General features: G+C 50.6%; 2 protein-coding genes across 7 annotated transcripts in view; one reads left to right on the forward strand and one right to left on the reverse strand.

Moving 5' to 3' along the window:
• Nucleotides 1-6,762, forward strand: part of NDE1 (nudE neurodevelopment protein 1) — a 39,234-nt gene extending 32,472 nt beyond the window's left edge. The window contains exons 6-10 of one of the 4 annotated variants that reach the window (XM_065924394.1): nucleotides 1,026-1,205; nucleotides 2,411-2,502; nucleotides 4,007-4,158; nucleotides 4,982-5,094; nucleotides 5,621-6,762. In XM_065924394.1, coding sequence (XP_065780466.1) covers nucleotides 1,026-1,205; nucleotides 2,411-2,502; nucleotides 4,007-4,158; nucleotides 4,982-5,075 — 518 coding nt within the window. In that variant the 3' untranslated portion in view covers nucleotides 5,076-5,094; nucleotides 5,621-6,762. The other 3 variants (XM_065924393.1, XM_065924392.1, XM_065924395.1) reach the window with 3 other exon arrangements.
• An 835-nt stretch (nucleotides 6,763-7,597) lies between these two features.
• Nucleotides 7,598-13,323, reverse strand: part of MYH11 (myosin heavy chain 11) — a 125,928-nt gene continuing 120,202 nt past the window's right edge. For 2 of the 3 annotated variants that reach the window (XM_065924382.1, XM_065924383.1), the window contains one exon: nucleotides 7,598-8,328. In XM_065924382.1, coding sequence (XP_065780454.1) covers nucleotides 8,196-8,328 — 133 coding nt within the window. In that variant the 3' untranslated portion in view covers nucleotides 7,598-8,195. Of the gene's footprint in view, nucleotides 8,329-11,501; nucleotides 11,541-13,323 lie in introns of all 3 variants that reach the window. The other variant, XM_065924384.1, reaches the window with a different exon arrangement.

Genomic DNA, 13,323 nt, shown 5'->3' on the forward strand with positions numbered 1-13,323 from the left:
AGGAGCAGGAGTTTTGTGGGGGGGGGAATGCCTGCTGATGGACTTGCTAGCCAGCCCTCTACTTTTGAAATGTGATGGTTGCTAATGCAAGTAGCTTGGAACTCAGGAATCCCATCAGCATTTGCTCCTTGGAGCACTTCTAGAGGTAGGTCTTTTTTTTTCAATTTGGCCATGCCATGCAGCTCGTGGGCTTTTAAATCCCCAGCCAGGAATCACACACACACCTTCGTCAAGTGAAAGTGTGGAGTCCTAACCACTGGATCACCAGGAAATTCCCCCAGCCTTCTAACACATTTGCAAGTCATCCAAGTTGGGTTCAGAAGAGATTTTGTTAAAGTCCTGGTTATTTGTTTATGAACATTCATTTGGTTTCTAATGTGTAGCCAGTAGAAGAGGGATTAAAAAGAAAAATTATCGAGTTTAAAACACAGTTCCTAAATGTCCGTCAGTAATGAATTGCCTATGTAAATTACATAGATGTATTTTGTGGAATGTTAAATTGTTGAAACAAACATAACACAGATATAAATGTCATAGAAAGCTTGTTAGGACATAGCATTGAAGGGGGAAAGTAGGTAGATAGTGGATGTATGTTTCTAGTTATGCTTAATAAAATTATATGCTTAAAAGATATGCACACGCATATATAAACTGTATGTGTGAAAATGCAGAGAAAAAGGATTGAAATAATCACCCCCATGTTACAGTGATCAGGAGTAAGGCTGAGTATTTGAGGGTGGATTGGGAAGGCATGTCTTCACTTGGTGCTCTGTATAACCTGATACATTGGAATTTTCCGGAAACAGTACAGTCATAATTTAAAAAAAATTTTTTTTTATTCTTTTTGTTTTTACTCAAAAGAAAAATTGTGTGGTCTTGCAAGCCTGCTGGGCAAGGTCCCGTGTGTCAGCTTCATTCAGGGTTTCCACCGGAGTTTCTCACTCTGGTGGTGGTTCTTGCTCTCCCTTGCCTCCTGCCCCATCATCCACAACAAGGACTTAACCTGAATCCTTTTCCTCGCCTAGATTTGCGGCAGGAATTAGCTGTGCAGCAAAAGCAGGAGAAACCCAGGACACCCATGCCCAGCTCGGTGGATGCCGAAAGGATAGACACAGGGGTCCAGGCCACTGGCTCCGTGCCGTCCACCCCCGTAGCTCATCGAGGACCCAGCTCTAGTTTAAACACTCCTGGGGCCTTAAGACGTGGTAAGGGGGATGGGAGTTGGGAGGGTTCTCTTGGCTTCACAAGGCTTTCCCGGGTGAGAGAGAAACGGGGCCAGGCGGTGCAGCGGGGAGCAGAGGCGGAGCTCCCAGGGGCAGGCTCAGGCGGCAGGCGGGAGGGGCCTCTTGAATGTGAGGCGACAGGGAGCAGTGGGGTCTGCGGCAAACTGAGAACGGAAGTCTCGTCCAGAGGGGCCGGTGCCTCTCTGCTTCAGCCGCGAGAGGTATGGGTCCTTTGGTGAGGACCAGAGGCCAGAAGTCCTCGTGTTGTATGTGGAATCTCCCAAGTCAAATACTTCAGTAACAAGAGAAAACATTTTGTGGGTCCAGCAATACATCCAAAACCAAGAAATGGAGTGCTCGCCCAGCCCCTGTGCTGATTGATTAGCTGTGGGGCTCTGATTGGGCCACCTAATAGCAAATAATAATAATAATAGTTACTGAGCACTCAGGAGCTGCCAGCCCTTCTGCTCGCCGTGTTCTGTGGGTCCGTACGACCTTCTTGGGGTTGCACCGAGGCCCAAGAAGCAAGTGATGCAAGCCCTGCCCCCAGGTGATGGATGCGGAGACGGGGACTCCGGGTTGAGGAGCTGGCCTGACATCGCACAGCTGGCGGACGGCGGGCAGGCTCCGGGCTGCCCCCACCGCATACGGCCTGTCCCTCAGCTTGTGCCCGGCAGCCACAGACTGCCGTTGCCAGGGTCCCCATCTGGTCCCACCTTAAGCACGTGCCTCAGTTGGGCCTCCGATGCCACAGGTGTGGGCGGGCCCTGAGATCCTGCGTTTCTGACGGGTGATGCTGATGCCCGAGCTCTGTGAGCCCTGCTCAGAAGAGAGAGGGGACTCCGAGGGGTGGAATCCTGACCAGTGGGCCTTGTTCAGATGCTGAGAATGTTAGTTAGCCATATGGAGTTCCTCAGAGTTTCAGAGGACTTGCTTTGATTTTTTTTTTTTTTTATTTCACAAAGATTAGCATCTAAAGATAAATACTGAGTGTAGTCATCATAAGGCTACGAGAAGCTGGTCGTCAGGTATTCTCGTTATGTCCGGCAGCATCCTAGTGATTGAAACACGGCCGCGTTGGGGGTCAGAGGGCACAGGGACCCACCTCCGGGTTTCACATTCAGAGACGATAATGCAGACCTTTCTGGGTGTGCCGGTGTCACGCGTGTGTCCTTTTACACACACAGGTCTGGACGACTCCACTGGGGGGACTCCCCTCACGCCTGCAGCCCGGATATCAGCCCTCAACATCGTGGGAGACCTGCTGCGGAAAGTGGGGGTAAGACGGCATCACGTGGCGTGGTGCCTGGGGTTCACGTGGCGTCCTCCGTCTTCGGGAGACTTGAGGCGTGAACTTGGTGGTCGCTTCCCCTCTGGCAGAGGCTTCACGAGTGCAGGTGTAGGCCTGGCTCGTCTCGTGTCCCTTAGAATTGCTGTGCGTCTGTGGGTGGTGGTTCTGGTTTTTAAAGTTTTGTTTGGTTGGTTTTGGCTGCACGGCTTGTGTCTTAGTTCCGCGACCAGGGATTGAACCCAGGCCCTGGGCAGTGAAAGCCCAGAGTCCTAACCACTGGACTGCCAGGGAAGGCCCTCGGGGAGACAAACCCAGGCTCTGACCCTGAGGCACCCTTAGATCCCTGGGTATACCGTTCTTTCCCTGTGCCATTTTCCCCAGCAATTGGGGAAATTTGAATGGTAATAATGATATTTTACTTCAAACTTTATTTACTTTATTTTACTTCAAACTGAGAAAAATTGAAAACTGCCTTCCCTTTTCACACTGTTCATAGAGTTCTTGAGGCAAGAATACTGAAGTGGTTTGCCATTCCCTCCTCCAGGGAATCATATTTTGTCAGACGTGGTTTTTATTTTCTCAGGGAGTTAAAGAGAAAATCTTGAAAGGCTGGGCAGAGAACATGACCTTACAGGTTTTATGTTAATTGCAGGGAGGGCGTCTTTGGTGCTTAAGAAATCACATAGCTATTCTCTGTAGTTGTTTCTCTTATTTTTAAAAATGATGCCTTTCTAAATTTTAAAAAAATGGAAAGCCACATAGTTTAAATCCTGCCAGTCTGTCATTGACCAGAATGTGTGTATTCAGAGTTAATAGAAGCCTGCAACTCCTTTCCTGTGTTTTTCTTTTTGGCTTTTGGTTTTCTGGTTTGCTGTTTTACAAACAGATTTTAACAGTTAGGTTATAGAGAAGCCCAGGGTGATCTCTGCCCGTTTGGTTCCCAGAGGGTCTCTTTACAGCGTGGCAAATTCTTGTTCAAACCTCCTGCCACTCACTTGGTGTGTGTATAACTAGGTAACAGCGACAGTGAATGATTCCAAAAGTCAATTTCATTCTTTCTTGTAGGCAGACTTGGACCATAGGTAGGGTTAGTGACTTTTCAGGAAGCTGCTAGATATCTTAGACCGCCGATGGTATGAGTTGGATGTACACTGAATTTGGGGGGGGTTGGGAGGGCACACTTTGGGGTTCTAACATAGTGGTTCTAACACTAGTGGTTCTGGTTTGAGAACCACTGTCTTAAGTTATTAGGATGTGAATGGGCTCTGATGGCCCATGCACATCATCACAGTGATGGCATGACCGATGCAATGGACATGAACTTGGGCAAACTGCAGTGGATGGTGAGGGACAGGGCGGCCTGGTGTGCTGCGGTCCAGGGGGTGGCAAAGAGTCAGACACAACTGGGCGACTGAGCAACAACATGGGCTCCGACGAGAGGTGTAAGGGTTCTTGTCTTCAACTTGAGCAATGAAAGCATCTCTCCCTCCAGGCCCTGGAGTCCAAACTTGCTTCCTGCCGGAACTTCGTGTACGATCAGTCCCCAAGCCGAGCCAGTGGCCCAGCCTCAGGGCGGGGGAGCAGAAGCAGAGACAGCGTGGACCGGCGGCCGGGCGGCAGCAGCGTGCCTCTAGGAGACAAAGGGTCAGTGCCTCGCGTTGCTCCTCCTCAGTGTCGGGAGAACCCGTCCACTCCAGCCGGAAGCCTCTGACCCCTGGCCAATAGCGTTGTTTTGAAAGTTGCAGGAATTATGTCAGCATATCACTCTCCCTTAAGGCCGAGTTAGTTGAGCTCTTCTGGTTTGGGCTAATGGCCAGGGAGAGGGTCGTTTTTATTGACTCTACAGCCCCAGCTCCCACTCATGCTGTGAGAAGGCCCTTTGTATAAATCGCTTGTTTGGGACTCAGGCTTCAAACACTGCTCTGCTTCTCCCAGAAGAGGATTTTGATTTTTTTTTTAACCCTTTAGAACCTTCAGGAAACTCAATCAGCCAGACTGGATTCCTGAAGCCAATCACCGGATTGGAAAACAAAAACCCGACCTCTAACAGCTTCATTTATTTTCTGGCCTGAAGAAAAATCAGGGTGGCTTCTAGATTCTAGAATTTTCTAAGATGTGCCACCATCTCACTGGCCCCCGGGCCGTGTAGATTTGGGGTGGTCAGTGCACAGACAGAGGACAGGAGTGGAAAAATTTGTTTTCCCCACCATGCACGTGACTTCTGAACCTTTAGCCAGGGGCGTTCTTTGGAGGGTCTTCTGCGACTGGGCTTTTTGTGTGGCTTTGGGGGAGGGCTGTGAGCGCTAGATGGCCAGTGTCCTTTTCTTCATTTCACAGGAGAGAACAGTGAGACCCAGGGAGACCCTGCTCCCGACCCCGATATTCACCCTTGTAACTTGGTGGGCCCCGCGCTAGCCAGCCTAGAACAGCTGTAATGTCCGCTTAACTTGGTTTGCTCTGTCTGAAGGTTGGGAAAACGCCTGGAGTTTGGGAAGCCGCCATCGAGTGTTTCCTCGCCGTCGCTGCCGTCAGCCCAGGGTGTAGTCAAGATGTTGCTTTAGGAAAGCCACGGAAGCCGAGGCGAGCCCTTCCCCTCCTTCCCTCTTTAAACTAGGTTTTGGGTGTTGTTTTTTTTGTTTTTTTTTAAGTTAGAGAAATACGAGCAAGCAGTCACACATAGCCAAGGGACCAGGGCCATCGCCGGGGGCCCCGGGTTGGTGGCCGCAGGAAATGCAGTCCCTTAACGCCCGGCCTCCGTGCTGGCATGTACAGCCGGGGGCCGGGACCACCCTGACCCTCTGGAAAGGGCAACGTGGGTGCCAGGGCTGCCCCATCCTTGTCAGCTGAGCTGAGTCCCCGTTGGTCTTGAGAGGTGTTTTTAATGATCGGAGACACCTATGAAGTGGAGTGCGAGCCCATCCTAGGCGCGCCCTGCCACCCACAGCTGGTGCTTCTTCCAGAACAAACTCTCCAGTGCGCTATGGCACAGCAGGACAGTGAAATCACGCCCGGGGTGGAGAATAGAACAGGCACGTACGTTTTATTCAAACTGTGGTGTGGTGTACCTCCGAGACTGTTTTTAAAGTGGAGTATAATTGCTTTACAGTGTTGGTTAGCTTCTGCCGTCCAGCAAAGTGAACCAGCTACGTGTGTACGCATACCCCTCCCTCTTGAGCCGCCCATCCCACCCCTCTAGGCCATCACCGAGCACCGAGCCAAGCTCCCTGGGCTACATAGCAGCTTCCCACTAGCTCTATTTTATACACGCGTACCTCCAAGACTTTTTAATCTGCCTGACACTGAGGCTTTTAGACGCATGCTTGAGTTTCAGTGTAAATTTTGTGGGGACCAGGTCAGTGGAACATCTGTGTCGCCTTTAGACCTATCCTCGTCCCGAGCCTCCCACCCAGGTCTGGGAGTGACCTCTGCTTCTGAGGGTTTCTGGGGTGTGATGGCCTTAGCCATGCAGCCCCTGCGAACAGGACTTCATGTAAAGCCTTGATGAAATAATCAAGGGGACCTTCAGATAAGACGAAGCCACCAGGGTTGTATTGGGAGCGTCCTCATTAAAGAAGAAACGAGCCCAGGATTTCCATGCAGACGGCATGTGGCTCCTCCCTGTTGGTTTTGAACAGCCGCCTCACACTCTGGACACAAGTAAAAAGAACATGTGAATTCAGGCATGTGCATGCAGCCTAACAGCCTTCTGTTACTAAGTTATTTTTCCAAAAGAACAGCAAAAATACCCAGTTAAAAACAGAACTTTTTAAGTGCTACTGAAATTCAGCAGAGAATTAAACTCAAGTGCTCACCTCATTACCATGGCAACATTCTAACCTGTATCGGTAAAAGATGTACTTTTATTTTTTTAAAAGAACAATAAAATCAAGAGAAACTGGCTTTCAGCTAGATTGTGGTGGTCAGTAAATGCTGGTTAGTGCTTCTGTGTTTGAGCATCCGATGGTGAAAAACTTCTTCTTTTAAAACAAGTGACAATGAAAAAAACCTACTTTTTAAAAATTTCCTTTCAGGTCAGCTTAGAGTTGTGTTTGGAACACGTGTATTTCCTGTTGAAGCTATATCTGACCTTTGGTCTTTCAGCGTGTCCTCGTTCTCTGTGATTCCTTTCTTTTCAGTCTGTTTGAGCCCACAGAGTCTGAGTTTGGAGTCGTTTTGTGTCGAGCAGAACCTTTGCCAGGCATCTCTGTCTAGAGCATGCAGGTGAAGGAAAGGATGGGCCCACACCCGGTTTTTATGGCCCTCACACCAAGAACGATTTATACATTTTTAAAGGATAGTTTAATAATAATAAAAAAATCACCAAAATGTGACAGAGACCATTTCTAGGCCTCTATAGAAAAAGTTTGTCAGCCCCTGCTGGGCGAAGTCTTCTGTTTTAACTCAAACATTCAAGGAACGGTTATTATTCTTCACATTAACTACATACCTGGTTTGTGTGTTTCGTTTTATTTTTTAAGAATTTTTTATGTGGATCATTTTTAAAGTCTTTATTGAACTTGTTACATACAATATTGCTTCTGTCTTAGGTCTTGGGTTTTTTGGCTCTAAGGCACGTGGGATCTTGCTCGACCAGGGTTCAGACCCGTACCCCCTGCATTGGAAGGCAAAGTCTCAGCCAGAGAAGCCCCCATCACGTGCTGTTCTGATTGATGCGATGCTCTTCTTGAGCCCCGTCCTGCTCCCTGGGCCTCGAGCTGCTCACCTCCCGCGTGGAAGAGCCCCTCCCTCAGACTCACTCTGCGGTTCTGCTCTCCCCCTGGCCAGCTGCGGGGTGTCAGACAATTCCTCTCACCTCCCTAGACCTCAGTTTCCCCATTTAATGAAATAACAACCCTGACTTCATAAGCGTTAGTCATGTAGTTGTATCCGCCTCATTGCAACCCTAGGGACTGGAACCCACCAGGTTCCTCTGTCCCTGGGATTTTCCAGACAAGAATACTGTGGCCAGTGGGTTGCCAGTTCCTGCTCCACTGACTTCATAGGATGGTCATAAATGAGGCCACTCTGCCCCCTCTCCCTCCCCGACCCATCCTGTCCTGTCCTTTTTCTCTTGAAAGCGACAGAAAAGCCAACTCGGTTGTAGTGATTTATAACCTTTTATTAGTGAGGGTGTCTTTAAGTACAGTCAGTGCATATAAAACAGTGTGAATTTCCTGCTCTTAGCCTTTGCGCGGCGTCTCCTTTGTAACTCACGTGACTACAGAAGGCGCTTCATCTCAGTGAACTGTGTGCATCTGACGCGTGGGAACCGGAGGGAAGAGGAGTTCTCAAACTGGCCCCCGCCCCCAGCCGAGGACGATGGAAGGGTCCACAGTGAGGGAAGCTGGGGAGTAGCGGCAGGGGCACCCATCTTGGTGGTGACTTTCTCCCCGTTTCATGTAAATTAAGTTGCCAGTGATTAGTTACTGTGGATATATTTTTCTAAAAATTCAAAAAAATCTCTGCACAGTTCTTGGCAGAGAGGATGGATGTGTCTGTGTCACCTGTTGGATTTTTCGCCTTTGGTACCTCGTTCCAAACTTAAGATGATGCCCTGAATGCAGGGCGGTGTTTATATTCATCGTGAGGGGTGTCTGTGATGTTTGGAGTTTGAAAATGGATTTAGACGGTGCTAAGCAAAGTCCACTGGGTTTGGTTCTGTCCCGTTTTGAGCAAGTCATTCATTCACTGGCTTTGGTTCCGTTGAAGTCGGCATCGCGAGCGTCCATTTCCTCCTCAGAACCGTCCGCGTTCTCAATAACTCTACGTCCTCCAGACCTTCTTGTGGGAACGAAAGAGGTCTCGTTCCCTCGCCTGTGGGTTAAAGACACATGTTTGTTAAGTACAGAAATCTGCGAAGTTGGAGGAGGTTTTCAGACTGAGCAAAGACCAAACAGAGACTTGGAACAAATGAGACGCAAATATATTCAGGTGGAAGTGAACAAATCCTGACCCGTCTGGAGGTATGGGTGCATTTAATCAGCTGCAATGGGGGCAGAATAGGTTTTTCAAAGCAGGACCATCTGCTTTTAAAAAATGTCTGGCTTGGTCAGTTGCTGACCCACCGGCTTCTGGTCGGCTCTGGACTTGTATTTAGAAAAGAAGGGAAAGAGGTAAGTGGGGTGATTCCCCGTGTGGGATTATTCCTACCCTCTGGGGCCGGGATGAGGGGGGAACTGTTGTGTCCCCACCTCCTCTTTTGCAGAAGGAAAAGCGGGGAGGGGGTTAGGTTTTGAATTGGAGGAAAGTGAGCGTGACCAACAAGGGCAGCCTTGAGAGGGAAGGAGGTCCCTGTGGTCGTCAGAAGAATGCTGTCTGGTTAAAGGCACCAACACACCCTGCTTCCGTGGAGCAGAATTCTTGGACTGAGTCCCCCAGGGCAGGGATCTCGTCTGTTTTGTGCTCACCATGGCAGGCACCGTGCAAGGCAGAGGACAGGTGCTCAGTGCATATTTGTCAGAAAACATCAGACCCGTTAATCTAAGGTGTCTTTTAGCTCTAACTGGTGGGACGCCCCTTCCCCTCTCTCTTTCCCACTCCCATCGCCTCTTTGTCCCGCTGGATGCCCTGTTCCCACCAGGGCCCGCCCTGGTCACTGGCAGGGAGGCTTTGTGTAAGAAGGCAGGGGGCGGGCAGGAGGAGGAAAAGTCAGACTCGCCTGCTCTTAACCTCCACCATTTGGAAGGAATGTTTGCCTTCTTTTCAGCGACCACAACAAATAATGTTATATGTTGAGCTCTGGCCACCTGACCCCGTTTGACCGGTCTCAACTCATTTTAGGATGTCTAAGAAGAAAGCAGACTTTTGCGACAAAAAACGATCCACTTCACCACACAAAGGCTGGACAAAGGAAAGCCGCGAGGGTGAGCCCAGCCCATCGATTCTTTAGTCACAGGGGGCAACTCAGACAGGTAAGACAGGAGGCAGAAGCAAGGCCCAGAGATTCCTGATCGCTGACAGGCTTCCCAGCACAAGCCATCTGGGGTCCAAGGGTGGGAGGAACCAGGCCGGCACAGCCCATTGGGTATGGCAGATGGTACTTCCCAAGGGGACAGCGATCAGGAATAAATACTTAAAGTGGTAGACACTGCCAAGTGAAGGCTCAGGGCAGCCTTCCTCCCGTCAGAGGAAGCTTCTAGGTCTCCAGCTCCTTTGAAAGTAACTTTATATCGCTCCCTCCGGGGAGGTGACCTGTAAAAATTCTCTTCCTCATTAGCAGTGTGTTCTCGGCATGCAGGTCTCAGCAGTCGTCCACACAGCTTTCTCCTCCTCGTCTAACCTTCCAGGTTCAACACTGGATGGGATGGGCTGGGAAACGGTGCCTCGGTTTCCCTTGGCCTCTCAGAAGAGCCTGCACTTGCTAACTGCGTGTGTGCTAAGTTGCTTTAGTCGTGTCCGACTCTTTTGCAAGCCCGTGAACTGTAAGCCTCCAGACTCCTCAGACCATGGGGATTCTCCAGGCAAGAATCCTGGAGTGGGTTGCCATGCCCTCCTCCAGGGGATCTTCCTGACCCAGGGATGGAACATGAGTCTCTTACATCTCCCGCATTGGCACGCAGGTTCTTTACCACTAGCGCCACCTGGGAAGCCCACATTTGCTAATTAGAGGAGTTTAACTGATCAATATGCTCCTTTGACTTAAGAAGTAAATCATGCCTGGGTCCCTGGAACGCCCCCCTGTGTGGGCACCAGGCCTGAAGCTGATCTGTTTTGGTTCAGGAGCCTTGCTTGAAGAAACAGGCCTCATATCCTAGGCAAAGGTTGATAACTGGCTATCTCTGCCAAAGGAACAAGGGACTCCTCTAAAAATTTGCTTGAAGTGTCTGATCCTGGAGAATTTGGGTTCTGTTCACAGACTCAGGAACATATGTCAGGCACTGCTGGCGTCCCAGGAATGAGCATGAGCCTGTAGGCTCTGCTACCCTACAAGGACTCAGGTTCCATCAACCAATGGGGCTACACTCCAGTCAAGCCTGGGACCCAGCTTATCCCGGGCTGGCAGGAGAGCCACTCAAGAGCAGTGCCCCAGAGGCGTGACGCTCCCACCTAAAGCTCCTGCCCTTCCTCCTCCAGCTTTAAGTATTTAAAGTGACAGCAAAGTATTTGCTCCAGTGACAGCAAAGCCGAGATTTCTCCAGGAGAGAAGACGGACAGAAGGCAGGGCTGGCTGGGCCTCAAAGAAGATGAGGGGGAGCCAGGCCCTGGGGCCCAACTGCACTTGTGAAGGCGTTGTTAGAATCCCAGAGAAGCCGAGGCCTCTGGGCCCTGTCTTGTGACGGCCCCGTGCACCCCCCGAGTCGTGGGTGCCAATCCCTGGTCTGTGAACACATGCCCGGGAGGCCTCTGGGAAAGACTCGGCCGGACCCGGCCCTCGTGCGCTCAAGATGTGGTTAGCGGCCGGCCTCGCTGAAGCCCCACGCAGCCCTAGTGAGGGTGAGACGTCGGGATGAGAGCTCGTTCGCTCGCACGCGTGTGTGGAAACCCCAGCCCAGGGGGCCTGTGGCTGGGGGCCGCCACGACCCTGTGCTTGGCTAACTCCGACCCTTGAACCAGACCAGCCGAAGGCAGCCATTCTCTAGGAAGGTACCCGGACGGTGGTGCTGGTGCCTCCGCTCAGCGAGGTGCCTGAGCCAGATGAGGGGGCACGGCCCAGCCGTGGCCTCACCCAAGTAAGAACCCTCCAAGCCACGCAAGACAGCCTCCAAACTTGTCAGCACGCGGTGTGACAGGCCACATCAGTGCCATGTCAAACGCCCAAGCGGGAGGAAGGAAGACTTTGTGAAGAGGTTGTCTTGGGTACATCTTGGTTTTGATGAAAGACCGTTCTGAACCTAAGATCCCTAAGCCTTCGGACTTTGTAGACATCTCAGAAATTTGGGAGGGCCCCAAAAGGGGGGACGGGGAGACGGGGGACGCGTTGGCAGAAAGGAAAGGGGAACCTGGAGCCACACACGCACACACGAGCTGCGAAGCTGCAGGCATGATACCTGGTGAGTCATTGCGGAGCTTCCTGGGGGAGGGGGCCTCTGAAACAGAGAGAGAGAGGCCCCGGTGGTTACCATCCTCCTGTTCAGGTGCGAGTTTAATCATTAAAGGCGTCTGCTTCAATTCAGTAGTTAAAGCCACTTTTAAGGACCCTTACAGCGGAGCGCCTGCAGCCGCCAAGCACTCAGGGAAGCTGGCGCACAAAAGGACGAGTGGTTTGTTTTTTTCCAATTAAAAAGCAACTCTCTGTCCTTCAGAGCTTAAAGAATGTAGGCTTCATGGCTTCCTCCCATTCTGCATTTCTCTTATGGGAGGTAAAGGAATCTGAGTAAGCTAGGCCAGAAGATCCTTGTGACACCAGAACCTGAACAACTCCAGGCAAGGAGCCTGCAGCAGCCTGTGCTTCATTACCGCGACTGTCTCCACTGCCTCTCATGCCCATAGCCAGAAGGTAGAGGCGGGCACCTGGGCGGCTCACGTGGAGATGCCTGGCAGTCTGGGGAGGGATGGGTGCGTTGGTCAGGCTCTAATGAGGGCTCGTGTTGCGATGTATCTAGCTGGTAAAATCGTGTGAAATGTGCATTGTAATTCCTTGCTCATTGAGGAGCTGGCTAGGCTTGCGAAACTCACTCACAGCTCTCGTGCTTGATCTTGGGTTTTTGCACGTTTGGAGAACTCAGAGAAGGCAGAAAAGGTGGGAGCTGTCTTCCACCCCTATGTATGTGTATGCTTATGTTAACTGTAAAAAAGTGGGTGGTCTAATACCGGCCTGTACGGCCCAGAGAAGGGTCAGTTATCTGGGGCAGATTCCAAAAGGGATGGTCGGCTTGTGCTGCACGACTGGTCCTAGGAATTCCCTGGCAGTCTAGTTGGCACTCTGAGCTCTCACTGCCGAGGACTGGGTTCAATCCCTGGTCCGGGAACTAAGATCTCACAAGCCTCGAAGTGCAACCAAAAGATTTTAAAAATTAAAAAAAAAAAAAAAAAAAAAGAGAGACATCAGTCCCAAGAAAGGGACAGTGACAACAAAATGGGGTGGCTGACTGGCCCCCACTGCTCAGCCCACGTCCACGGAAGGGCAGCATCCAGTCAGCAGCAGAGAGGGTTCTGGGGGTTCCAGCAGTGGGGACATACCACCCGTCCGTCACTGCAGGGCAGGGTGCTCCTTCCTGAATGCCCGCACTCCGAGCCAGATGCTCACTACCCCCTTGTGACAGGGGTTTAGGCTTCCCCTTGTCTGCTAGAGTGGTTCTCAGAGTCTGGAGCTGAGATGCCAGGTGATTTCAGAGGGTCCTCAGGCATGCCCTTGGGTTGCTGAATTGCACCCTGAGAAAGGGATTCCCCTTTCCACTCTTTAAATACATCTGATTATGTCAAAGAGTCTGTTTGGTGCTAATGTCATTTTTTGTCATTGTCTTTTTAGTGAGAAGTCGGCCTTTGGGTCACAGTCATCAGTTTGTGGCCACAATAGCTAGAACTCACTGTTGTTTTGTTTTCACTGTGTTTAACTTGATTGTGACCTGTTGATGCAGGGGACCCTGGTTTAACAACATAGGGGAGATAGGTTTCATTTGTCAATAGACACATGTATGATTTACACAGTAAATTTCAAAGCAAGTATCAAGTCAACAAAAGTACAGATGGTAAGAGACTAAGGCAAAATGGGAAAGGTGGTGTGAGAATGGCTGAGGTTGGATAAACATCATCTCTGACTCAGTGACTGAAGGTTTATTCTGTGCCCAGACACTGGGGATGAATAAGCAGACACAGCCTCTGTGCTTATGGCCTTGCAGGCCAAGAGTGAGGACAGACTGTATATGACAT

The sequence above is a fragment of the Muntiacus reevesi genome, chromosome 2, assembly GCF_963930625.1.
Source record: "Muntiacus reevesi chromosome 2, mMunRee1.1, whole genome shotgun sequence".
Classification (NCBI taxonomy): Eukaryota; Metazoa; Chordata; class Mammalia; order Artiodactyla; family Cervidae; genus Muntiacus; species Muntiacus reevesi.